The 27911-nt window shown below is 38.3% G+C and overlaps 1 protein-coding gene across 11 annotated transcripts in view; it reads right to left on the bottom strand.

The window, feature by feature from the left end:
• Positions 1–1226: 1226 nt before the first annotated feature.
• The window catches only part of Ccser2 (coiled-coil serine rich protein 2), a 110248-nt gene continuing 83563 nt past the window's right edge, over positions 1227–27911 (bottom strand). For 3 of the 11 annotated variants that reach the window (XM_005077616.4, XM_040747680.1, XM_013118820.3), the window contains 2 exons: positions 26223–26312; positions 1227–6005 (listed from right to left, as the gene is read on the bottom strand). In XM_005077616.4, coding sequence (XP_005077673.1) covers positions 5211–6005; positions 26223–26312 — 885 coding nt within the window. In that variant the 3' untranslated portion in view covers positions 1227–5210. Of the gene's footprint in view, positions 6006–13743; positions 13784–18996; positions 19034–20449; positions 20583–23665; positions 23952–26222; positions 26313–27911 lie in introns of all 11 variants that reach the window. The other 8 variants (XM_040747677.1, XM_013118817.3, XM_040747679.1 and 5 more) reach the window with 8 other exon arrangements.

Raw genomic sequence — 27911 nt, 5'->3', positions numbered from 1 at the left:
ACATTAACTATGGTGGGGAGATGACCCATAAATGGAGAAAAGGCTCTGGATAATCTGAGTCTCTCTCCAGAGATTTACCTGGGAAGAAGGTCTTCAAATGTTAGGTTGTGTCTGACTAATGAAAGTGGGAGGAAGGCAGTCGCAGATCTGAATACCACAGCCAGATTTCAGAAATGAGATCTGCAGTGTGAAGTGAAGAGGAAGTCAGTTTAGAAAGACTGAGAAACCTCAAGGCTAAATTCTACAAACCAGAGCAGAAAGCAGGGTACTATTGCTATGTGGCTGAAGAGTTCTTAAACTCTCGTTTATATTATATACATGTTCATATTCTTGAAATACACATTCCCTGTTTTCAGTGGGTAATGAAGGCATAATACCAAGAAAAAAAAAACAAACAAAATAGAACATCAAATAGAACAGTGTGTGGGAATTAAAGCACAGAAAGGAACAAAGCTGGATAGGAATCGGCGTTTAAGGCCACCAAAGGGAGGGACATGGGACACACAAAGGTGACCGTTCCTGAAATGGCCTTCAGCTCCAGGCAGGGGACCCATTCAGTGCTGAGCACATAGCAGCCAGCTGAGCCTCTACAGTGCCTCACCTCAAACCAACAGAAAAAATGTCCTTTCTGTGGGGAAGTATTTTTAGAATGAAAATATAGAACCACATGTGTAAGCAAAGGCACTGAAGTGAGCATGCTCGACTGGATGAGAGAGTTGAGTCACTGTAAGCCTGTAATGACTACTACTGCCAAACTTATCAAAGTTTTCCTCAACTCTTGCTGGGACACACATACATATAACTCTCCATTTTGGATCAATACAATGGTATTATCCTTCTATCAACTTGTCATATAATATCTGAGTAGGAAATAATTATATATTCCCTTTTTGTATGCAAAACTTAAACGTGTTCAGATTCAAGGTATTTTGTATATGAACTGTTTAATGAATGGAAATTAAAATGTCATTTTCTCCCTTGCAGTTTTCTAACCAAGGTCTTCTTATAGTCATAATCCATCCTAATATTTTCTCAGAGCAGACACTTAATTCGAACAGAAACCAAAGCACTAGACTGCTGCTGTCAGTGAAGATATGAATTCTGAGATAGAATGTATGTGTGGAGGAGAGCTTGTAAATAAAATATTAGAATTTAAAAACAGGAGTATCCTATATGTTAGTAAGGGAAAGATATACGAGAAAACAAACTGTACAGAGACAAGCACATTTTTATAATTATGAACTTTATTTTTTATTTACTAACCCAACACGTTTCAGGAAAGAGACTTTACATCTGGTATCCATAATTCGTTTTACAGGCAAATTCTAATATACATTATGTACTCTGAACTGGATTGAGAAATCAATGGGGAAAACGACATTGCAGATACTGTTTCTGGTTTTAGTCATGACTAAGTTCTCAAGGCCAGCATTACTCATCATGGCACTACGAAGAAGAGCGTGGGTGGCTTTACTCAACAGTGAAGACACAATCTTTAATCAATTACATAATTATAGAGACCTCGAAATCGTCTATCCAAATGTATCCTCTCAAATTGCTGCAGTAGAAACTTAAAGTGACCTGTGGAAAGACCAACAGAAAATAGAACTCAAGCATCAGAATCAAGAAAACAGCAAGGTCATCATTTCCAAGGAAAACCGCATGTACTTACATTACGGCGATACTTCATTTTCAAATGTGTGTTTAAGCATGCAAACATAACTACCCAAGCTAACTCAGTAACACAGAAGCTACAGTGTGAATGGAGGGTATGGAAATGGTGCTGCAGTCTTACTGGCCTTCAGGACAAGCTCATTTGACCCCAAAGTACATCACAGGAAGCTGATTGAACTACTCTGGTGGCAAACAGGAGCACCTGTGTCTGGAACACCATCTACCGGTATGAGACCTTTCAGAAATGACAGTTACTGGAAACAAGTTGTCTTTGATACATTGAGCAAAGTACTTAAAGGGACAATGGACATTCAAAGAAAACTTAGTGCTATCATGGGTAAAGTGGCATGCTGGGACACAGTTCAGTGAAAGGCTGTACAGCTTCCTTCAGACAGCAACATTTACAGGGGAATTCATGTCACTAAACAAAGCCACACCCACAGGAGGCAATCTCATATTTCAGGCACAACTACAAGCAATTAAGCTCATTTAAAGTGCGTATCTGATATTTTCTTTCATACTCAGATTTTTACTTACTAAAATGCTTAGTAAGTTCCCTAACATCTATATAAATACAACAAACAGTAGTCGATATGCCTGAATATACTGCACAAAAGAAAAATGAGACTCCAAAAGAAAAATAACAGGTAGACAGTCTGTGATTAGAAATCATCTATGATCCTTTGTTGGATGCCTTGGAATCACCTGGACCTATGCCAATGAACATTTTAGCCAAGTTTCCTTTGAACAAACTCAGGGCAACATAGCAGAACTCTAGCTCAAAAACCAATCATCTGAAATGCATCCTGTTAGAAGCCAAAAAAAAACAATTCTGCATATTATTTTTTCATACATGTAAATATTACCCAGCTCACCCTTGGCACTTGGAATTCACCCACTCCCACTATCTTTGCTCACAGAACAGAGAACAGAGTGAGTAAGCTATGTTTCTGTGAAAGACAGTTGGCAGAGTGTCGGTTTAGATGCAATCAAAAGATCAAGCCACATGTGAGCAAGCGACCTCAGCTTATTAACCAGAGCTGTGCCCTCATCTCTACTTCTCAGTACCACGAGGAGCAGACACGATGTTCTTGCAGCTTTTACAGAAAACTGCAGGCAAATATTCTATGTTGTTTGTGAATGCATCCTAGATATTTTGTCTAGGTAATGTATTTGAAGCACACATTACATTTAAAAGCATACTGATGAGGGCTGGGGATGGAGCTCACTTGGCCGAGTGCTTGCCTAGCACACATGAAGTACTAGATAAAAGCAGGTGCAGTGGTGAACTCCTGTAACCCAGCCCACTGGAGATGGAGGCAGGAGATCAAAAAGCCAAGGTTATCTTTGGCTACACAGTGAATTAGAGGCCAACCTGGGATATGTGAGGCTCTTGTTTCAAGGAAAAGAAAAAGAAAAGGAAAAAGAGGAAGAGAAAAAGAAAAACTATATTGATGAGCCTACCTATCTTCTATCAAGGCCCAAACAAAGGTACAGAGGGTGAATGGTAAACATTTCTGCAAATTCATCAGGGAGAAAAAAACTAAAGGACAAAAATTAGAATAAACAAATTATTGGAGTCAACATTTTTATCCAATAGACGAAGATATTACCCTCAGACAAGAGGGTTATAAATAAATTTAAAAATTTAAACTTTCCCCTAATTATAAGGCCAACTTGCAAAAATATTTCACCAAAGTCTATACAAATATCAAATTAAAAAAAACATACATTAGTATGCTCTATTGCAGGTACTAGAGTATGATTGTTAGCTGTTGGGCAACACATGAACTTAGTTTTCATTCTCCATAGGGGAAGGCATATGTGCTCACACACAGTTGTAGCCAACCTGGCTCACGTTCATGGATGAAGAGGTGCTTTTGCCCACCGTGTGATGATGCAATAGCATCTGGCCTATGTTCAGGATGTCCTGAGCTTCTGTTCTCTAACTAAAGTGCTATGGTGTGAGACTATGCTCCCCATTCCCAAAGCCGAGAAAGGTCAGCATCTCCAAATAGCAAATTCACTTGAGGGGTTGTGACATGTAAGGAAAGACTGTCCCTAAATGGCAGCAAATGTGACTTTGAAGCTTTCCACTAATGTATTTAATGCCATGCTTCTCTTTGCAACCTACTTATATTTAAAAAGGAAGACCTAGCAGTTTAACTGTTTTGGCCATAATTCCTTTTGATACTTTTTTTTTTTTTTTTGGTCAGCTAATCAGATACTGATCCTGTGAGATTATTCATCTGAAAAATCTTAATTTGAATGAAATTAAATAGATGGCCAGTGTAAAGATGGCATGATTTGGGCAAATATAAGGTAAATTTACTCAACTGCTTGAGAAATGGTCAGTGGCATGGTTGGATTCCTGTACATGGTTACCTGGAGGCCTCACAGCTACCATATGCAGCATCTCTTAAGGAAGTACAGTTTCCTACCTACAATTTCATTTTTCCCCAAATCTACTTTTCAAGAAACTGTCATTCAAAATAGAAAAGGGAAACTCAGGAAATCCAGAAAAGCAACTTATTATAATAATCTTAAATTTATATATATTTTCTTAAAGTGTTTTAACTCACTTTCATAGAAAATAAGCTCTAAATTCCTTATATTCCATCAAAATTTTGTGCAAATATTTCAAGTCCATTATTCCAGTCTTCAGATATTAGCAAATAGTCCAAATAAATACAAACATTACAATAAAGACTTAATTTTAAATTTTTGATGTATGTTGTGGAAACCTAAAGTAATATGATGGATTGGTAAGTTAATAGGGTTTAAAACTTAATTATCAGCAAAACTCTAGCACCAACAGAGGTTACAACTAATATATACTTGGGCATCTCAAGCTCTCCAAATTTACCTAATAGGAATGTAAGCAAAGTACATGTGTGTATGAAACAAGGTGTTATAACTACATATATTTGGTAATGAAAACTATCAGCCTGGGAATTTTCTGATAAATGGAGAGACAGTAGGACTATATTGTTGATCCTAGAAAGGTGAGATAAGGACCCCCCCATGAAAGCCCGTCTTTAATCATTGTGGAGATTTTGCATAGACCTCATAAATATACAAGATACTAGCCAGTACCCTGATTATGGGCAATCATCTTCCATCATCACTTTGGATCTTTAGTTAAAATAGCAACCATATTCACAGTAGGAATAAGCAGAGGGGTGAGGTTTTGATAACCACAGTTATAGACCACAACAGGACTAAATTAGCAAAGTACATATGTTGCCTGATAAATGGAATACTTTGACTTTTCTGGTGTGCAGAGAGAGGGCTGAATAGTATGACTTGGGCCTCTGAGATGGATAAGTAAACTTGTGTTTACCTGAGACAAGAATGTGCAAATGGTATATAGTCAACTAGGATAGAAAATGGAAGAGCCAAACTAGTAGAAGCTTCTGTGTTTTAATTTTAAGATTTGCTGTAATGGAACCTCCAACATAGTAATAAACTGCACATAAAGCTATTACAGAGCAGACTGTTTTCAAAAGACAAAGTGGCAGGTGATGGCTATGCACTTAATGTATCTTTGGTTTAGGAAGACGAGAAAATCGATTAGAGGTCACATGATCCCCAGAATGCAAACTGCTATTTGGATTCTGCAGTTCTTTTGATCGCGCTAATGGCCTTGGGATGCTTGTCTTGGCCTGGAAGCTTTGAGGCTCTGGTTGGGGATTGCTTATTTGTTTTTGTTTGAAAGAGCCAGAAGGGGGACGGAGTTTAGATGCTTTCAGATTCAAATTATTTGCAAGGTTGTTTTGATTAGACGTTGGCTGAGGTTTTGAATTGCATGGTACGATTACTGGTGCCTTCTTACATGTGGAAGTCCTACTTGGTGATGAATCAGAATCTGGAGGATGTGCCGAAGAACTCAAGATGGATGGCTTTGACTGCTGCAAGGACTTGGGCTGAGGAGACTGGTTTCTTCTAACCCTCTTAGTCTGGTTCACTGTACTGGACTGGGAAGGTGTCTGAGGAGGAGTAGGTCCAAACTGCATGTCACTAGGTTGATTCTCTGCCAAATGAGGAGGCTCTTGAGCATTCATAGTCATGCTCAGGTTCGTTTCCGAAGGTACGTCCTTCACCACATCCACTGGGAGCTGTGGGCTTGATGGAAAAGGATGGTCTTCCAAACCATAGCTGTTTTCCTGTTGCAAGCCATGTGTAAAGCTTCCATCTGGGTGTGCGCCACCCTGACACATGCCTTGGACTGTGTATTCACTGTGGGCCTCGGTGTGTTGTGGCTTTATTAGTTTTCCCTGGGCGTGGTCTGTAGGTCTGGGAAGGCTGCTGGAAGGCTGTAGTACTTGAGGCTGTTAAAATTTTTAAAAAAAGAATTACCAACAATATATATTAGAAATTTACCCAGAATTAATGACAGTTCAATTCCAATTAAGCAAATTGCCACTTACTATACTCTAATAAGGATAATATGTGATTTTTTAAAGTAAAGAATGAATTGCAGGATCCAAGCAAACTCATAACACACATTAAAATGATACTGCAAACAAGGTGATACAGGCAGCAAACACTGAACAAGATCCAAAATTAAATGGGACAAAAGAAAGTCTTTAAGTATTTAATGGAGACAAAAAAAATCTTTGCATCATTAGGCTATTATCTTCAACCTTATCTATAAGGAACACAGACAAAAATTATATCAGCACTTTGAATTAATTTCCTTAAGTGACCCTCACATTTAATGGCAACCTTTAGGGTATTGCCCACTTTATTTTATGCACATCATTGTTTTGCCCTCATGTATATATGCACATAGCATGTCCATGGTGCCCTTGGAGGCTAGAATCAGTACCCCTGTTACTAAGGTTACAGATGGTTATAAGGTGACATGTGGTTGCTGGGAATTGAAGCCTGGTACATGCAAGAGAATTCAGAGTTCTTAATCACTGAGTCATTTCTCCAGCTATTATGCATTTTAAAGTTCATTTTATACATGTTGCCAAATGTTGTGTCTCTTTTACCAAGAGATATGCAATGCTTAGAAAAAGACTGTACTATTAGTTTATGTGAAATGCTAATGATTTACAAAGTGTCCGATACACTTAGTCCAGTGTGTGCAAAGCACTAAATTTAACCCTTAGAGCCCCCAGAAACCCAGCAGTCTTTTCAGTGGCAGCTAAGATAGCATAACCACGGCACCAGCTGCAACTGGGACCAAAGCATGGCAGCCAGTTCTCAAGGCCTAGCCTTGAGCACGCTCAACGGCCTGCTGTGATGCTACCTATACAAACCCCAAAGAGCACGTGACTTCTGTTATTAAAGCCTGCTGTGATGCTACCTATACAAACCCCAAAGAGCACGTGACTTCCGTTATTAAGGCTTGCTGTGATGCTACCTATACAAACTCCACAGAACACGTGACTTCCGTTATTTTGGGTTGTCGAGTAAAAAAAGGTACAAACAGACACAGGGGTAAGGTAAAACAAATCAGTACCATCTATTTCCTCTCCCACACATACTTTCTACTTAACAATTTGGACTAAAATGTCAAAAACTCTGGGTTTGATTTTAACAGATCATTTTTCACTACTAAAAACACTTTTTAACTATGCTCATCCACAAGGAAACCTACACAGTGTCTCTCACATCTCCTGCTGGAGGGACGGACTTAATAACTTGATCATTGTGTTCTTTCACTCCTCGACCAGCAATAGAAGAGGCTACTCAGGGTAAGAAGTGAGTGACTGAAGTGGCATGGCTGGGATTGATTGAGAACAGGATTCGCCACTCAGGAGGGATAGCTGATGGCTGCCCAGTACTTTAAAGGGGGGGGGGTGCATACGACATCATGCCCATCAACATTGCAGCATGGAGGAAGGGCCAGCAAGTCACAATTCTGCGGAGCAATGCACAGTTGACGGCTTGGGAGGTGTTTGAGTCACAACTCTGGGGAGCTGTGCACAGCTGACCCTTGGGAGGTGTTTGAGTCGCAACTCTGGGGAGCTGTGCACAGCTGACCCTTGGGAGGTGTTTGAGTCGCAACTCTGGGGAGCTGTGCACAGCTGACCCTTGGGAGGTGTTTGAGTCGCAACTCTGGGGAGCTGTACACAGCTGACCCTTGGGAGGTGTCTGAGTACTCTTTGAGGGCATTGCCCCTGACAGGCTAATGAAGCTCCCGTGGAAGACCCTACACCAAAGAGAACATGGGCAACACAAACTCAACTGGATAAGTCATTGTATTTTCAGTCTTTAAAAAGAATACAATGTTGGAAGCAGGTGGGGAGGTGAGGGTAGATCTGGGAGGGGTTAACGGAAGGACTGAAGAGTGAGAAAGATCAAACCACATTGTAGGCATACATGGAGTTCTTAAAGGACAAAATCATTATATTTTAAAAGGCAGAACAATAATCAAAATTAAACTGTAGAGAAAACAAATGTTAACATTAACTCTAGCTGTAGAATGTTTAAAATAAAGGTAGCCTAATTGCTGCCGAAAGCAAACTATCCAGATTTCAAAGACAGTGGGTATTTTTTAATCTATTAGCATGGAGATGAACAAACTGTCCTTCAAAGTGAAACGCACTAAAACATCATTGGTAACTAATTTAGTAGATTATCCTGAAGGTTTCCTAGTGAGCATGTAAAATCAATCACACATGTCAAAAAGCTTTAATAGAAAGACCAAGCAGGGCCATACCACGGAAGTCAAATCTACTGAAGGTGGCGGCCTGGAAAGGTGCAGTCCTAATGGCCAAGTGCACAGCACTTGTTCTCTCTTTCCCCTCCACACAGAGTAGTTTCCTCACACCAACTTCAAGATCTTAATGCAATTTAAGTACTGAAAATATCAGTGACAATTTTAAAAGATGAATTTTTATAGCATGTTATTGTCCTAGAAATAAAAGGGTACTACTGGCCTGCAAATGTATTTATTTTCCTCATTAAGACACCAACCTTCTCATCAGAGCACCAACCTTCCAGAGAAGGCCCGCTGTGACGTGAACACGACCCAGCCATATGCACTACTAATTACTCACGTTCCCTACTTCTCATGGAGAAACACATGGAAGCACAGCAGAATCAGAAAGATGTGCTGCATGTATTCAACATAACAAAGCTCCACTTCTAAGACTGACAGAGAGTGACAAAGTTTCTAAGACTATACCATGCTCAGTCTTTATCTGAGGAAATAAGACTACATGGTTAAAAAAAAGTCTAAGTTATCATCTGCGGTAGTTTGAATATAACTGACCCCATAATCTCATAGGGAGTGGTGCTATTTGGATGGGTGGCTTTGCTGGAGTGGGTGTGACCTGGTTGGAGGAAATGTGTCACTGTGGGGGTGGGATTTGGGGGTCCCTTATGCTCAAGCTTCCCTCAGTATGACTTTCAGTTGACTTCCTGTTGCTTGCAAGATGTAGTACTCTCAGCTCCAGTACAACATGTGACTACATGCCTTCATGTTCTCTGTCATGGTGATAATGGACTGAACTTCTGAACTGTAAGTGAGCCATCCCAATTAAATGTTTTCCTTGTAAGAGTTGCCATGGTTATGGTGTCTCTTTACAGCAATAAAAACCCTAACTACGACAGAAGTTGGTACCAGGGACTGGGGTATTGCTGTGATAGGCCTGGCATGTTGTTGTTTGGAATAATAGACTCTGTGTTAGGAAAGCAGTGGGATGCTTTAAGCACTACTTAATGGGCCGCACTAGCAGTGCTAGAACATGGAGGGCAGTGGTGCTAAGAGTTATTTGAACTGTTGGGGGCTCCCTCAGGAAGTTTCAGAAGAATTTTAGTATGCTGCCTAAACATCCTTCTTGTGATATTTTGGTGAGGAAAGTGGCTGCCTTTTGCCCTTGTCCAAAGAGTCTGCCTGAGGCTTAAGTGAAGAGTTTCCGGATTAATTCCACTGGTTGAAGAAACAGAATGGTATGGACTCTTGTGTGTGTATATTAGGGGTAACTCCATTGAAGATTTATAATGAAAGGAATAAGTCGAGCAGGATAAACTATAAAATCTATATTTTGAGGAGAAAAAAAAAGGAGCACCGGGAAGTGGAAAAGAGTTAAATTTTGTATTCAAGGAGATAAATGGATTAGGAAATGGAATAAAGGGAGTGATGACTTCGGTGCAAGATCCCACCAACTCAGTTAAGTTTCCAACTTGTGAAAAGGAATTAATGCAGAGTATGAAGTTTTTGGTCTTGCTTTAGTCCAGTATTTCCTTGGTATGCTCACTTCCCTGCATTTTAGAATGGTAATACATATCCTGTACCAATTATATGTTGGAAGTATGTGATCTGCTTTTTGATTTGATTTTTACAGGGGATTACAGTTATGAGATCCCATGAATCTCAGAAGAGACTTTGAACTTTGGACTTTTAAACATTGTTAACATTGTGATAAACTATGGGGACTTTTGAAATTGGACTGAATGTATTTTGCATTATGATACTGTTACAAGCTTATGGGAGTCAGGGAGTAGAATGTGGTAGCCTGAATATAATTGGCTCCATAATGTAGGTCATCGGGAGTGACACTATTAGGCGGTGAGGTTTTGTTAGAGTATTATAGCCTTGAAGGAAGTGTGTCACTGTGTGTGGGGGGAGAGGGAGTGCGCTCTGAGATTTCCTATGCTTGGAATACCGACCAGTGAGTCAGACGACTTCTTGTTGCCTTTGAGTCAAGATGTAGAACTCTCAGCTCCAGCACCATGTCTGCCTGCACAAAAAGCCATGTTCCCTGCCAAGATTATAATGGACTGAATCTCTGGAACTGTATGCAAGCCCCCTTAATTAAATGTTTTCATTTATAAGAGGTACCATGGTCATGGTGTCTTCATTAAGTTTTTATTGCTATGAAGGGACATCGTCTAACTAGAAAATAAATCAGTTATTTCTATAAGATAAATAATGTGAATTTTGTACTTGATGTCAAATTATTTTTAGTAATATAGTTTCCCTATCCTAAAATGAATGTCCTAAGTTTGAAAACTGATTTGGGAAATTCCACTGTTATGGACAGAGAAGGTCAATTTCAAGGAGAAGAAGAAATACACTGTGAGGTCTAAGGCGACAACAATGGGAGGCATCCTACCATGAACTAGGTTGCCACCAACAAACAACCTGCCCACTAATAGCTACAAAGCACTAAAATCTATTAAAATTGCAGTACAAGAGTGAGAAACCTGGAGGTGAGCATACAGTCATCCCTGTGCTTAATGGAGCTGGTTAAGGAGACCAGGCAAATACATGACAAAACCATTTCCAACAACATGGAATCAATTAAAAAAACAAAACCTGACAGGAGGGAAAAAAAAACAATAAAAAATGGAAATGTACAAACAATCCGGACTGAGGTTTGAAAGGGTGAGCAGGAGGTGCCAGGTAGACCGTTAGGAAGGGAATTGTAAGCCATGGACTGGCACATGGTCATGGCTAACAAAGACCATGCTGACCTGCCATTGGACGTCAGGAGAATGAGGAGAGAACCCTGCTGGGAGAGCAGGGAAGGCTAGCGCCTACAGGGACTTGCCAAGCTGCATAAGTCGGCATGCCAGATGATGAGAGCTACTGATGAGTGCCACGCAGAGATCAAAGACAGGGTGCTTCAGGATTTCACTCTGGTGGAACCAGTGAGAAGCTCAATGAGGGGAAGAAACTCTAAGTTAAAGAATCATGTGGTGAGCTATGGAGAGCCCAAATAGGCAATCACCAACAGCTCAAATTGTTTTAAGTGTGAAATCAACATACTGTGGGGGAAGGAGACAGGACAGATTTGAGGAGAGGAGAATTCACAGTATTTTCTGTTATCTGGGCCAGGTATCTGGGAAAGTCCCTGCTAGTCCATGTATTTCCTGGCTTTATGAACTCACAAGGCTTATAACATAAGGCAACAGAAGCCCAAGCACCACTGGGAGATTAAGGCAGCCTCCTGTACTCACAAATTAATGAGGCTTAGCACTCTGTCCTTGGAACTTGTGCAGGGTTTGTTAGGAATGTTCTGAAATGTAGACTTATGTCCAGTGGTCCTAAATGGACTCAGCAGTACAAGTGTCACATTGGAGTTTTAAACAAATAAATGTCACCATACCATTCTACAAATTCTCAGGCTAAAAGTCAGTAACAAGCACTACTTGGAAACTGCAAAGGCATGATGGTCAGCTTTAGCAATAACCTAAGAAGCTTATGTGAACTGCCTACAAAGATAACCAGAGACCATGTGGCTCCTCATGCAGAAGCTACCACACTTTATTTTTAATAGTAATCAGTAGTATTTGTCACGTAGTGGGGATTAAACACATGCTTGCCATAAAAATGAGCAAGTGAATATTAGCTGTGTATTCCAGAATGGCCATAAACACACAGCTGGCCATAAACTAGCAAAGATGACTGGTAATAGCTAATTAATGATTAAATAAAAATCAAGCTCTAAAAATTAATGAACAAATAAATCTGGATAACAGGAAATAAGCCTTTTCTTAAAAGGTTTGATTTTATTACATATTAACTTGAACAGAAGTATCTTTCATAATGACCTGCAAGGTTAGCCATCAAGTGCTTTTTGACTTGAAGAGGCATTTCTGGCTCAGGAGGCCAGGAAAACTATCTCAACAGGCATTTACCTGTTTCCCTATTCCAGAAGCAACAGATAATTGTGCATGCAAACCATTTAGCACCAGCCTTTTGACACACATCACCTATGACAATTATAAAGTTAAGCATGAAAAGTTCAAGTATGGTTCTTTCAGAATTGGATCTGGTAGAATAGCTATTTGTCACATGAAAATAAATTAATACAGAAGATGACATTTCTAGGTTCAAACACACAGTTCAGTAAGTTTAATCAGAACTATGTGTTTTAAATCAACAGCAGGTATGTGTGACTATGATGCCAAAGCTTAGCTTCCTTTACTTCCTTCCTGGACAGAGAAACTGGAGTTAGAACATTAAAAAATCATTACACTTCTGAAAGAATTACCAGATGGCATCATCTATGATCAGACTGATTTGAGTCTGAGTTCTGGATCTATTCCTTACCATTAATGAGATATTGAGCAAGTGATCAGAGTGCCCTGAAGTAGAATTTCATATTCTGCACATAATAGCAAGCCTATCAGGTCTTTAACACAATGCTTAGCATTTACAAATTCTGAAGTAATGTTACACTGGGAAGCGGGGGTTTCCTTGTGCCCAATGGCAGAAACCCCAATTCTAAGTTTGAATTCATGTTGTCTACTTTTCCTGAGATTTTGAGTGGAAGGTATTAGCCTCTTCTTTTTCTAAATGAGGACACTGACATTTAGTGTTGTTTGAAGTAATGTTCAAATTTTACGCACTTCATCAAGTGACAACGGTTAGTTTTAAACTATCAAAGAATTTAAAATGAGCACTAAAATATGTTACTGTTATGCTATTTTTATAAATTCACGGGCTTCCAGAATATACAATAGACCCAAAAGATTATCTTACAGTTTTAGTGAAAGTAACAAATCTACACATTCAATACCATCATAATACAGGTAACAGCTTTCCTGAAAAATTCCCTATTTGGTTCTTAGTTGATTCACACCTACACAGGATAACAACCAGATATCAAGCCCAAGCCTCTTGGTGGGGCAGTCCCTCTGGATAGATGTGGACCCACAGTGACTCAGTGGGGGAAACCCTGAGGAAAGCTCGTCATCATTACTGTCTCATCCCACCCAGAGGTCTCTAGAATTATGTTTGGTTTCATAAACCCTTCTCCTCCAGACACTAGCAAAAAAGAATGCTGTAAAATGTCAAGTCCTGAGTAAAACGTTCCATAGTCTGTAATGTAGAAAACAGGAACTATTCAAGTATAAAAATGCTACTGTATAACACACATGAAATACCTAAAATCATTTTCTGAGTTACATATAGGTTTACTGTTATTACTAAATACACTTTAGTACTTCAAAGGAAGATGGAAATGGAGCCACCTGTAACATGCCTGTAATCTCATGCATGCACACTTTGACATGCATCATGCAAACTGGGAGAAAACAGAAAAGCCAAAAGGTGACCATGAGGAAGGTGGTAGGAAAAAATCTGAAATTGTACTGTACCACGCTTTGTCAGAGAAGTAATGGACTAACTTCTCAACTCCTTGCCAATGGCACAATGGGAGAGCAGAGACAAGAAAAAGACAGGACAAGGGCATCAGAGACCAGACAGAACACCAAGGATTGCCATGACTGGGCAGCAGCCAAAGGGATCTGCTCTGCTTGTATTTTTCTAGGCATTCCTCATTTTTGTACATAGCATATTTGCACATAGTAAAGCATATTTAATAGCTTTATACCTTTTTTCTGCTAAATTGGTTTACAAGTTAGTACAAATATTCATACCCAAAGAAAAGTATGTTTAACCCTCCTTTTATTCTTTCAAAAAAGAATCACTTGAATTTTACCAAAAACAATACTGAAAAAACCCTTTGACATAAGTTAATACTAACATTCTAAAGACCTGAGGAGATCGGTCCCCATATAAACTCTTATGAAGAAAGGAAAAAAAATTTTGGTAACAAAAAAAAAACTATCACAAAACAAGGCTAAATAAATTTATTATTTGCTAGCTTGTTTTTATTGCTGCAAAGGCATTACAGACCTTTTTTGTTTTGTTTTGTTTTGTTTTGTGGTTTTTTTTTTTCAAGACAGAGTTTTCTCTGTATTATTTTGGAGGCTGTCCTGGAACTCGCTCTGTAGACCAGGCTGACCTCGAACTCAAGAGATCTGCCTGCCTCTGCCTCCCGAGTGCTAGGATTAAAGATGTGTGCCACCAATGCCCGGCTATTACAGAACTCTTAAAGATATAATTAGACCTAACTTAGAAATTACATTCTAAATGATACATGAGGTTCCACACATCACTGTGAAGATAAATTATTTAAGTAAGCCCCTTTGTAACTAGCTTCAAATGAAGCCAATCATGGTCCTCAGTGATATTTGGAAACCAAGAGTACTCATTTGTCTTCTAGATTCCAGAATGGAACCTCCAGATCTCAGAAAACTTGAGGACATATGAGTAGTATATGTTACTTAAAAACTAAAGAAATATGGAATCCACTGACCCTCTGAGCTTACAGCCAATTAATTGACTGTTTTAAATTATCAACATGAGTAGGAGTGACTGATGTATTTATTATTGAGGCAGTCACTGACACATGGCTGAATCTATGCCACCATCTCTTAGAAGTGGAGTCTGTCGGGGCTGGAGAGATGGCTCAGAGGTTAAGAGCACTGACTGCTCTTCCAGAGGTCCTGAGTTCAATTCCCAGCAACCACATGGTGGCTCACAACCATCCATAATGAGATCTGGTGCCCTCTTCTGACGTGTAGACATACATGGAGGCAGGATGTTGTATTCATAATAAATAAATAAATCTTTAAAAAAAAAAAAAAGAAGTGGAGTCTGTCACTACCTAGCAGATACAGACAGAGAACTTTGGGAGAAAAGTTCTAAATTGCTTCACAGTAATAAAATTCCACTGATGTAACCAATAGGGTAGGCTGTGCAAATGCAATGCTCAGCAGCAATGGCTGGCTAAGGAAACACTGCCACTATCTGCACAGCAGGCGGCACAAAAACTTCAGGCAGAAAACACTAATTGCTGTGCCTGCCACAACTGCAGGTGCTGACAGAAAGTAGCACGTGTCTAGGTCTCTGGGAAGTCCTACTAGACCATGAGTTAAGTGCACATTTCTAATCAACCAATCAATAACTATGCTAGATACCATCTGAAATTGACTGCAAAATATATATGATATTACAGAAAAATGGTTTAATATGTAATTGACTTAATTCAGTTTCTACAAATTATCTTAGTTTCCATTTCAATCAAATATTATATTTTTATGAAAAGTCACTCCAAAAGCTAATTTCTCATAAGAACACAACAGCTGAAGCAACAATGCATAGAGAATTGACTGAAGTCACATGTTGGAATTAATCAGACTGGACCATTAAATCAAACCTGTCAGCATGTCTGGCATAGTAACTGCTCCTAGTGAACAGGCAGGCTTTAGGAAATGAGGTTCTTTGCAAGTTTTGCCTGAGGAAACACTGGCATTGAATTCTACACAATGATAAACTCCTCTGCAGTAATTTATGCGGACTAGGAAAAAAAGATTCAATCAGAACTATACCTAAGTGATAATATGCTGTCATCCACCAAAAAAAAAAAAGGTGATTTCAAGTTACAGCAACTGTGTGAAAAGTATTTACATGATTTAAAAATACCTAGAACTATAAAAGATTCTTATTTTATAAGACTAGAAGGAAACACATAAAAATCATTTTAGTTCTTCTATAATGAGTCACTATATTGTATATCAAAAGAAAATTTAAATTTTAGAGAAAAGGTCATCTACAATAAATTGTAAGATGTAGGCTCTGGTCTTAGAATTAAATGCAATTCTTATGTGTTTTACTTACCTGAGCAAAATACTACATCACTCTGATTTACTGACTTACATCTTTGACTATAAGATTACAATTAATAGCTCTCACTGAGTTATTGTGGAGATTGAGTAATAATTCAAAAAGGTGTTTACATATTCAATGCTATCTTTACCCTTCTCTTAAATATATGGCTATATTTTCTAAACTATATATAAAATTTGCCAAACATTTTTAGACAATTTCCAAAGCACAACATTTAATTACTAGATTAAGGGTATGGACTCTGAGACAGTAATTCCAGAGCCAAAAACACCAATGAGAACTCAAGCTGAGCAAGCTGGTGACAATAAGCAGGTGAGCAGCAAGTGGGGCAGGCGAAGACAACGATCAGTGTCCGCTGAACCAGGAGTGGCTCTTGCTCAAGGGTCATCACCTTCAACAACAAAAAACTTTAAAGTGTTTTCCAGGATAACATATACAACTTCATAAAAAGTTGCCTAAGGTCTCTTTTGTTCTTCCTATTTTTCATGTGTGCATTGGTGAGTACATGTTTGTGTATGCATGTTTTTGCATGTGTGTATGGATGCTCAAGGTTGACACCAGGAATCATGCTTGGTCATTCTTCCACCTGATTCACTGAGGCAGAGTCTCTCAATCATATCCCAGGCTCGTTTATATTGCTAGCCTGCTAGGCAATTTGCTCTGAGGAGCCTTGTCTACTCTTTCTGAGCTGAAATTACAGGTGGACAACCACATCCAACAATATTTACAAGGGTTCCTCGGGATCAGAACTCAGGTCCTCGTGTGTAAGCGTTTTAACTGCTCAATCATGTCCCCAGATCCTGTCTAAGATCCTTAGTGTCCATATTTAAAGTTGGCATATTAAGCCTATATTCACTCAGCCTTATATGGAAGACACGATTCAGTGATTCTCTTATTGCAAGTTGCTAACATTTTTAGAAAAAAATACATCACTAGAGAAGAAAATGAGTATATTATTTACTAAGAAAAGTACTATCAAGAGTACTCTGTCTGAATTTTACATACAGCTATACATGTATTGGATTACAAATACATATTTGCATCCAATAAATACACACTGAACTGGGATGCAAAATAAATGTATTATCACTTGTCAAAATTATTTAAGTGTCACCTGAAAGTTACAAAGTAAATAAATGTATTATCACTTGTCAAAATTATCTAAGTGTCACCTGAAAGTTACAAAATAAAAGAAAAAACCAAAAACTATAAATTCTGTGAATTCAATGAAATTCTGGTAAAAACAATTATCTTTAGAATTAATTTTAGACATCAAGCAACACATCCAGAGATTGCTGGATGGTTAGGACAGATGGAGATGAGATGTACTTCATATGGTTTGATTCCTCTCCTACCGATCTAGTTGTTTGACAAGAAGACAATTCTTACAGAGAATTCTTAAGTTCTTTCAAGTAACGTAACCAAGAGAAAACTTGGAAAAGGAAAGGGATGTTAGGTATAGCAACAAGTAGTCACTGTTCTTAAATACGATTTGATGCACCCAGTGTGGCAGGAGAAGCTATCTGGACTTGTCATTAAGACTTTCTATTTGCAAGAGCAATTCTTAATTCTTCCTTCTCTGCATCAGTTTACTCATCATTCTCAATCCAAGTGGACGTTAGAGTAGGAGTAACCAATGCCAGTGAACCCAAGACTCCACTGACAGCAGCAAAGGTCTCCATAGACCTAAACAGAAACTATTTTCTGCTAGCCTATACAATTTTTATTTGAAATGACAAGAAAAACAGCAAAGTTTCAGTATTCATTTTTTATAATAAAATTTTCACTAGACTACAAGTGAACATTTCCAGAGAGAGTCATGTAAAAAGTCAGGAATTTCTGTATTTATCTCCATTTCCTAAAGTTATTCTTAAATTCAGCAAGATTTCTGACCCGTGTAGCTTAGTGAAATGGCCTGAGTTACATAGTCCTAATACATATTGGCGATTTCACACTCTGTATGTTTAGAACAGGCTACCTTTTCACACTGGACTATCGACTCATATCTTAAAATGCAAACCAGACGGCCAATACTAAAGACTCAGTCTCAACTCTTGACCTTGATGATAAACACAGTGCACTCTAGTCAATGCTCAGTTTTTCATTTATTTTATTTGATATACATTTGTGTTTTGCCTGTACATATGTCTTTATGAGGGTGTCAGATATTGGATTTGTAGACAATTGTTAGCTACCATGTGAGTGCTGGGAATTGAACCCGGGTCCTCTGGAAGAGCAGTTGGTTAACTGCTGAGTTATCTCTCCAGCCCCATGCTAGACTTTTCAATTGAAATATTATAATGAAAGAGAAACTCCTTAACTCCCTTCTATCATTAATAATCAATCAACTTCTATAAAAAAAACTGAGTGCTGGGAAGCATACACTAGTTAAATGTAGAAAAAGACAGTATCCTGTTGAATGTACAAAAAAATCTATTCTTATACTCTATAAAATCACTAGATTCATTCTTATCATTTCATGGCCTTACTTCATCACACAAAATGGGGGCAGGGGACAGAAAAATAAGCTTTGTTGGCACATTGCATCACCTATCCACAGGGATAGCCTCACTTAAAACACTTTTCCCTTCCAAAAGAAACTCTCAAGCTCAGTCAGAGTTGCTAAAGGGCATGGAATGATCCCGCAGCTAAGGCTCAACAAGACTGCTATGAGCATCTCTAGAGAGAGACATGCCCACCCATCCCTTAGTGGCTAAGGCTCAACAAGACTGCTATGAGCATCTCTAGAGAGAGACATGCCCACCCATCCCTTAGTGGCTAAGGCTCAACAAGACTGCTATGGGCATCTCTAGAGAGAGACATGCCCACCCATCCCTTAGTGGCTAGCAGAGCTAAAGCATACAAGTAATCCTTACTTTTTTCCTAATCTGGAGATGCAGAAAGAGGTCTGACCTAGAAAAATCAGAGGTCAGTCTTGATCACAATAGTGTAGCACACAATCAGAACCTAACAGCACCAAACCCAAGAGGGAAAGGGAGAAGCAAGTGCCAACAGAAGGTCAATGGCCAGAGGAAAGGTGAGAAAACTCTACAGCTATTCCACTTAAGAAATTAGTGAGAGGCATGCTTCCAGATACATACTTAAAAATTACTTTTAAAAAGCTCCAGTTGCGATGCAGGCCAATTAACCTTACTTCAATTACGTATTGCAGCTAGCAGAGACATAACGGGAACAAATGGTGTGTAGAGAGAGGAGGGCCTTCAGTGAGAACAGAGGCAGGCAGGCTGACCTGCAATAAATCTGTCAAGCTGTACTGGCTACTGACTGCAAACCTGGAAATCCAGCATTTGTTAATGGTTTTCCTATTACCTCACTACCGTATTACTCTTCTGCCTCTACATAAAAGAACCAACTTCACAATACCCTGTTACAGTCCACAGACCCTACAAACTCTTATTTTTCATCAGAACAGAAATTACAGAAAGAAAAGAGAGGCACCAACCAAACCAGGTCTTATGTGCAATTCATGTTAATTATTTACAATTTTGATAAATCAGGTCATAATTTAAAAATATACACTTAAGTAAGAATCCCCTTTAGACTCACATAAGAAAATTAGTAAAAAAAAATGGTAAGAATCACAACGAGAATAAGCCCATGAAGAAGGTGTAGAACTAACTCTGACTATTTTCATTAATATTAGCTTTTTTTGGAAGGGGTGACTTTTCAAAAAAGATAAAATGCAGCCAACTTACCAGGTATAGTTACATATAATCTAAAGCAGTCAACACACGTAGATGGTCAAGTGATAACTGAATCATTAAGTGTTAGTAAACATGCATACATATTCCAAGTCATTGCTTCTGTGCTGCGAAGCAGCTAACAAATTATAAAGACATTATTAGTGATTTAAAAAGAGGTCTTGAAAAGTTTTTTTGTAAAGTTTTTAGATGGCAGTTAAGTATAATCAAAGCCTTTGCTTAGGAAATAATGTAAAGAAATGTGCAATGGTCTAGTAAGCCTGATCCCTAAACAGTATGCATCTGTCTATCAAATCTGTGGATAATGTACATTTTTTAAAAATAACTTGGCAAACAGTAATTTTATTCACATATTTCATGATCTTGATAAGATCTATTTAAAGACAGATGCATGTCAGTAGGTCTAGGGTCACCAGCAGAAGATTTCAACAGCGTTAAGGTGGAATTAACCTCTGACAGCTTTCAGGCTAGAGTGGAGGTTTGTTTGCATGCGTCAAGGAAGGGTTAAGAGAGCAGACCACAGGGAGTGCTCCATAGCAGGTGCCTGCAGATAGCTCAGGAAGGAAAAGAGGTACTGGGGAGGGACAGGTCATGCAGAAGGAAATACCATGAAGGGGAAGCCAGAGCAGGATGGGAGTGAGAGACACAGACTCACTCTGTCTGCGATGCGGTGGAACAGTCCGTGGCATCCCCTGGAAGGAGCCCTGCCAAGGAGAGAAGGAGGGAGCAGAATACCCACCCTGTGCAGAAAGAGATGGGGTAGGGAGGCATAATAAAGAAGGGAACCAGAGAAACCAAAGTCACATTTGTTTTCGCTTAAAATAACACAGCAACAGTGTTAATTAGAAGTAAATTTCATTTTTAACATACAGGCAGCTCATATTACTAACACATCCAAATTCAAAATCTAGTTGTCAAAATTTTTACAGAAAATATCACTCTACTCTTTGTAATTAACCACAAGTAAGCTTTTCTGGTAAGCAGTAAATACATCATCATATATCTTTTAAAGTGTCAGATTATTTATGATTTTGAAGAAAAAGAACTGTGAAAAGGAGGATAAATAACATGTACTGACATATAACAACAATTAATTTATGAATCAAGAAATCAAACATTATCAAATAAAAACATTTATTTCTTTTCAAGTCATAGATTTTCAAAAGATTAGAACACAAAAAATTAAGTTAGGGTTAGAAATAATTAGGATATTGTGACAATACGTTCTTACAAAATGTGACAAGCCATAGGTGACGCAAGCTTTTAGTATGGATAACAAAAGCTCCTTAATTTAACTTAATCATCTTTTATCAAAATTGGAAGGCATCTGTATGTCAGATGTTGAACACCACAGAATCAAAAACATATTTTGACTCAACTCTCCGCTGTAGCCAAATTAAAAGGTATCCACAGATGAAACTACAAAACACAAATTAAATGGTTCTAGTACTAGCAAAACTTGGTTATGATTATCATTTGTTTTCTAATTCATCAGAGATAACACTGCTTCTTCCAATACATTCAGCTTCAAAAATGCCTTCCATAGGTCTGGAATAAATCAGAATTGAATGACAGACATGTATAAAAAGATCAGTAGGAGCCGGGCGCACGCCTTTAATCCCAGCACTCGGGAGGCAGAGGCAGGCGGATCTCTGTGAGTTTGAGGCCAGGCTGGACCGACAGCCTCGAAAACAATACAGAGAAACCCTGTCTCGAAAAACCAAAAAAAAAAAAAAAAAAAGATCAGTAGATGGCTATAACAACCATGTATAATTTGTAATTGGCCTTGAAAAACAATTACACTAGAAAATGTAAAACATGGTTGTTTTAAAGAAACAACAAAAGACATGAACAATAAATTCTTATACGCAGACTTCTGCCTGCTAGAATGTGATATCTCAGTGGCAGAGGTGGCCTCTGCTAGTATTTATAAAGCTACCTGACACATGCTATATTCAAAACTCAATGCCTGAAAATGATTAACATTACACAATGCAAAGGCAATTGTGGGACACCTCACAAATGTTACTTGTTCAAATACTTATGTGTGTGTATTCTCATACACCCAAATCTTTTTGAATGACAAATATAAATACAATAAATAAATAAGACCCCTTGGCAAAGAAATAAATACTTTAATTCCCTTTGAGTACTTATCTCCAAATACACGTAATAAATACTTGAGTTAGAGTTTGGTAATTCCTAGTGGGGAAGAAAGTGGCAAATCTGAGTCTAAAGTTAGGACAGTTCTGCAGAAATGTTAACCAATGCTGCTGCCCAGGCTACACATCAGTTTACTCAAAAGATAAATCTGCAAGATACACTATTGTTTCAGTTACTCTGATACACTATCTCCCAGGCCAAGAAAAAGGAAACTGGTTTCTTCCTAGTAAAATTACAGAATTATAAACACACATTTAATATGCTTTTTTTGATGCATCTGTTGTGGTTTTCTGATTTTACAAAAATAAAATGGGAAAATGTGACTCAGTAAGTCTACAGCACAAGCACCTAATTCTTAGAGAAGTGACTGCTTACATATGAGTGCACCATATTCCACTTGTTGGGCTGATACGTTACATGTGTCTCTATTACATGCAATGATATGAACTAAGCATCATTTAATGTTAGAAATGACTCCAACAGCATAATCTGAAACATATTGCAGATCACCTTCCCATGATCCTCTCTCTCATTGCAGAGTCAGTTATTAAACCAGGAGAGAGAAGTAGAATCAGGCCTAAGTGTGAGCAGTTTTAACATGTACAAGCTTATTCATGTAACATAATAGTCTGAATCTTCCTACACTTGTTTTGATAGTTATCCAGGCCAGCTGATTATGGGACAGGATCCTTCAGACCTTCTCTGCTGTCTGATGGGAACTGAGGGTTATTTTTTAATTATTCAAATTAAGTTGTTCAAGTAAATACTGGCTGGTAAAAAACAATATGTCCTGACAATTTGGAATTTAATGTGCAAAGTAACTTTCTACCTTTATATGTTAAGATTAAATGCTTTTAAGACAATATTAGAGGTACACAGAGTAATAGAATTTAGTCCTTGTCCTACATTTTTTCTCATCCAAATTATTTCTGTAATTTTTAAAATTAAATATAATCCCTCCTCCTCCTAACTTTGCTTAATGTTCTCAGTCCCTCTCAAATTCATGGTGTCTTTTCTTTTATTAGTAGTAGTATTCAATATTAAATAATGCTGTAAAGACTACTTTAAAAAGAGCGAGAAGCTCTGCTATAAGGCACAGCCTGGCTTTGTAACTGTAGCCATCCTTTTTGGTCAGCCTCCAAGAACTGGGATCAACTGGACTATATATAAATGAAACTTCAGTCGGGCTTGGCAGTGCAAGTTTGTAATATCCAAATTTAGGAAACAAGAGGTATGTGAAACTCTGCTGAGTTCAGGGCCACCCTGCTCTACATCAGGCAGTCATGGCTAAATAGTGAAATCATGTCTCAAACAAAAACAAAAACAAAATAAAATGAACTTTGGTTTCTCAGAGCACCAGCCTCCCACAGCATCCCTGAGTCATGCAAGTATTTGAACAAGTTGCTTCTAAATTTTAGCTTCCTTGTGTGGGGAAATGAGATTATTAGCATCTAGCATACTGTTAGGTCATAGGAAGTAAGCATCTGGTGGGTTGGTGTTGTGTCTTTTTCCACCCTTAGTGAACAGAGCTTAGCACAGAGGAATAAGTCACAGGTATCTATCTTGTGTTTCTCTTTTCTCTACTCTACTGCTTTGCTTATCATTTCTTGTGGGTTCTCTACTTCAGGTATCTTACTTATAGCCACTAGGAGATGCTCACCTCCACTCGGACAAATATCCACAGGAAATTCATGTCAGCTTCAGAATGTTTGCTGTTCCACCATTCTGCTATGAACTCAAGTGTCCACCTATTTCCTTTCCCATTTCTTTCCTCCTCCTAAATGGCTTCAAGCAAACCTACTCAGTAAATCTCTCAGTCATTGTCCTTTGCCATCTTTCACTGCAATCAGATTTCCTCCTTCATGTTTAGATAACGTTCAAATGGAATTCACAGAGAAAGCCCACGTAGATGCTATAATCAAGTGACTGTAGCAATGTCAAAAACACTGAAATGTACCAAGGTGTTAGGAGAAAATGTGAAAAGACACTGGTTATAATCTGTAAACTTCTCAAGGGCTTTAAATTTTTTAAAAATTTTACTTAAATTTTTTTAATTGGCCTTTTCATTTCTAAAATTTCTGTCTAAAAATACTAAAGATTACCAAACAAGAATGATGCTGCACCCCCACATTTGTATCACCTACACCCTATCTAAATATGATAGACTCGTCCTTTAAAAGGAACATCTGGGACAAAGTATAATTTTTGAGTGAAAAGAAAAGCACTATTATTACAGTGACTGTTTCTAACACAATGCATTCCAGTGAAATCCAATGAGCACAGATCACAGAGCAAATTCATTACTAACTTGATACGTAATATTATTGAAGTAAATAAACAAGCATGTATTTATTCACTGAATGAACCTCCATGAATCTACAGCAATTCATAGACTAGACTTCCTGACTCTGTACTTCCATGAGCTTTCACATTACCTCCGCTGTTTTCCTTAGGACGCACCTGTGCTCTACCCTCCCTGTGAACTCACTACTGCCAAGCCCTCGCCCACCTCTGTCTCCTCTAGCTGTTCTGCAGTGAGACATTCCACTCCTCCCATTACAATTTTCAAAACCTCTCATCCCAAAGATTCTTCGGTGTGCTTTTGGGATGAGGAACCAATGACTGGCAGTCAGGAGTCCTAAGTTACTGCACTGTCTCAGCCATTTCTTTACTGTAGAAACTTAGAGGCCATTTAATATCCCTTGATCTTTATTACTATCTACAAAAAAGGATGCCTATTAAAAATAATAAAGGAGAAAGCTGAAGTCTAAGTTTTTAAAAGTGACCTTTACTTCTCCCAAGATCACTGTAAAAGTTAACTCAGTCATGCACTGTGGTGGTTCTGCACCAGTAATTTTTATGTAGAGTAGAAGGTACATTAATACACTGCTTCCAGAACAGTGAGGCTGGGGGAGCCAGGTGATTATGAAGTCTAAAGTCTTGTACAAAGATACAAAGTGGAACTTCTTACACCTAATAGAAAAGCTAATAAATGATGTTTAAAACTATACTCCGTGGGAAGATTGGAGACCATGGAAAGGTCAAATACCCATGGAGAGGTACCAGGCACCATAATTTATCTTGGACTTTTCTCCAAGCATTTCCACACCCTTTAACATCAAATAGAATTAGGTTATCTTTGTCTAAGGATGCCATTGCCTTCTGGGATTTAAGTCCTACCTTTACCAACCTTCATGACACTCTTGATTTGTCTAGACTTCTCATATCCTCCAACCTCCTCAGAATTTGCACTGATCTGTACCAATGAGTCAGTAGTTCCTTCAGCTGTTTAGGAACCAAGGAGCATGCATTTATCTGTGTATTTCCTTCTCTCTTTCCTCCCTTTTCCTTTAAGAACCACAGTGAAAGAAGATCTTCAAGTAATTTCTATTATCACATCATCCCACATACAGAGAAAACAATTACACATTATATGGAAAGAAACTCAGTAATAATTTTATAAAATTTAAAGCTTACAGTTAACTTTTCTAAGTTGGATTGACTATATTAACCTATATATTTTTCTATTAATTTGTATTCGTGGGATTCTGCTGCAATATAAAACACAAAAGGTGTCTCCAAGTATACCAGCATCCTCTTATTAATAAAAGTCTATTGCCTACCCCATATAATAGATAATGACTGACACCCTAAAGTGACTTCCAGGTACTCAGAGTGATTAATATGGTACTTTTAGCACTAAATCTATGTTGATACATAACACTTTCAAAAACAAAAAAATAATATTTAGGCAGATATATCCTATTGTTTCAAATAAGTCATATCCTAACTTTGTTTTCACAGATTGATGTTTCCTAATTCCATCAACAGTTTGTAATTATAATAATAAAACCTATTTGGAAAAGCTTCAACACAAAAGGGAATATACTACATCATACACCTTCAAAGTGGGATATACTGTACAAGTGGGACCACGGTATTACTACTCCTACAAAAACATGCAATGAGAAAAGAGTAGACACTTAAATAAGATGGGCCACAATATGCACAATGGAAAAGCTACTAAAAGCACATTCACTTGTAGAGAGCACACAAGAGATGCTTTGGAAAGCACATTAACACCTAGGAGACAAGGGAAGAGCAGCTCATCTAAAGACAAAAATAGCTATGGCAGATCCAAAATTATTAGTGGTTAGATTAAAAAATCAAAGCAACACAACAAGACAGTGACAGAAGTCAAGAACAGGCGCACTTACAGGGATTCTTCTCCAGGGTGTCTGGGTGTATTTATCAGCATATGTACACTTTTCGTCTTTAGATTTCTGGTGGCAGTTACACCGGGTTGCCTGGACAAAACCACAAATGTTCAAAATGGTTTTCTTCTGCACATACACACAGACAGTTAGACACTATGTTAAGAACAAGTCAAATCACCAAGCACATAGTGCAATGCAGCTCTGGCTACTTTCATGGAAGACATGCCTACACCAAACTTCAAGGTCTATTCAGTTGCCTGCCTTTTTTAGGTACTGGATTTGAGGTAAAGCCAGTGAACTATGATATTTCTCTTGACAACCTTTTAAACTGTCTAACCACCTCACTATATGTAATTTTATGTATATAAAATGTACATCACTTAGTTGGAGGATATATGCAGCAATCAAAGGCATAAAAGAATGCTACGGAAAAGTTATATCCCTTTTCTGATTTATTTTGTTTGACCCTGCTGTAAAGTACCGTCCTCTGCCCTTAATAGCCATGGTCTTCATCAGATGTAACTATTTGCAAGAGAATGTTAAGATTCGTATTCCTTCAAAAGACAGGGTGGAAGGTTCTAATACTTCACCTGAGAATCTAGTCACTCTTTTCTGCACCCTCCGGCTAGCTATGAATACTCCTGCCCTAGTGAATGTGGTCCTGTTATCTTGGGGAGTACTAGAGTTTATATTCTGTGGAGCATTAACTCCATGTATGCAGCTATGGTATGAGAAGTCCCAGTGGTCTGAGTGCTTTGGGTTCACCTGTGCTCCTTCAAGCAACTCCTCACCCATGCTCTGAAAGTAAACTCAGCAGACTCATTGCTTCCCCAAGATGGACTTTGGTGGAACTGTACTTCAGGCACTTGATGGTGCCCTATAAGGATGAGCAGGTGTTTGTTCATACCTTTTCAAAGAAAGTGTTCCAGCAACAAGCACTACAGACAGTTTCCTAAAGGATCTCTGATGGAACTCTACTGGGTATTAAATACAAACAGTCTGCATGCTGTGTTTGTTCCTTAGTGCAGGGCTACACAGCCTCTTTGATAATCTTTACCATACTAGAATATCATCAACTGAAAAATAAATTCTCTACACCTATCTTTGACCCTTTAACCATATCCCATCTGTCTGCTCCTATTCATCAACCATTAGTGGCACAGAGTTCACTATGCTACATCCTTGATATTCTGAATGAAAGCAGTATTTTATAAAGCTGAATTTGCTGTTATGTTTTTGTTTGATCCTGAGTGAATCTTCTCTTTTAATTCTTGTGATTTTATGCAGTATGTTCATTGTAGCTGGAATTTTAATTATTACAAACTATCCTATAATTGAATTCAAGGTAATATACAAATGGTTTTCTCATGAGCATTTGAAATCACAATTATAAAATTATGAAGATTCAATCAAGGCTAACTCTGAGGACTCACTCACCATCATTCACAGAGTTGAAGTATTTCCCTAGAATCCCTTCCAATATAGCCCATGCTCAAGGCCAAGCACCAGTGTCACTCTGCTTACAGACAGAAAACTGCCCAGGTACTCATTTTATGTCAAAGTTCCATCATATACTTTAATTGGACACATGTATTCCAAACACAATGCTACATAGAACTCTGAAAGCCAAAACAAAACCAAGCTGCACTCTAGCCCTATCTTATAAAAGCAAACACAGATCCCGTGAAG

The sequence above is a fragment of the Mesocricetus auratus genome, unplaced genomic scaffold, assembly GCF_017639785.1.
Source record: "Mesocricetus auratus isolate SY011 unplaced genomic scaffold, BCM_Maur_2.0 Super-Scaffold_100006, whole genome shotgun sequence".
In the NCBI taxonomy this organism is placed as follows: domain Eukaryota; kingdom Metazoa; phylum Chordata; class Mammalia; order Rodentia; family Cricetidae; genus Mesocricetus; species Mesocricetus auratus.
Note: the sequence above shows the minus strand (reverse complement) of the source record. Positions and strands in the feature narration are given on the sequence as shown.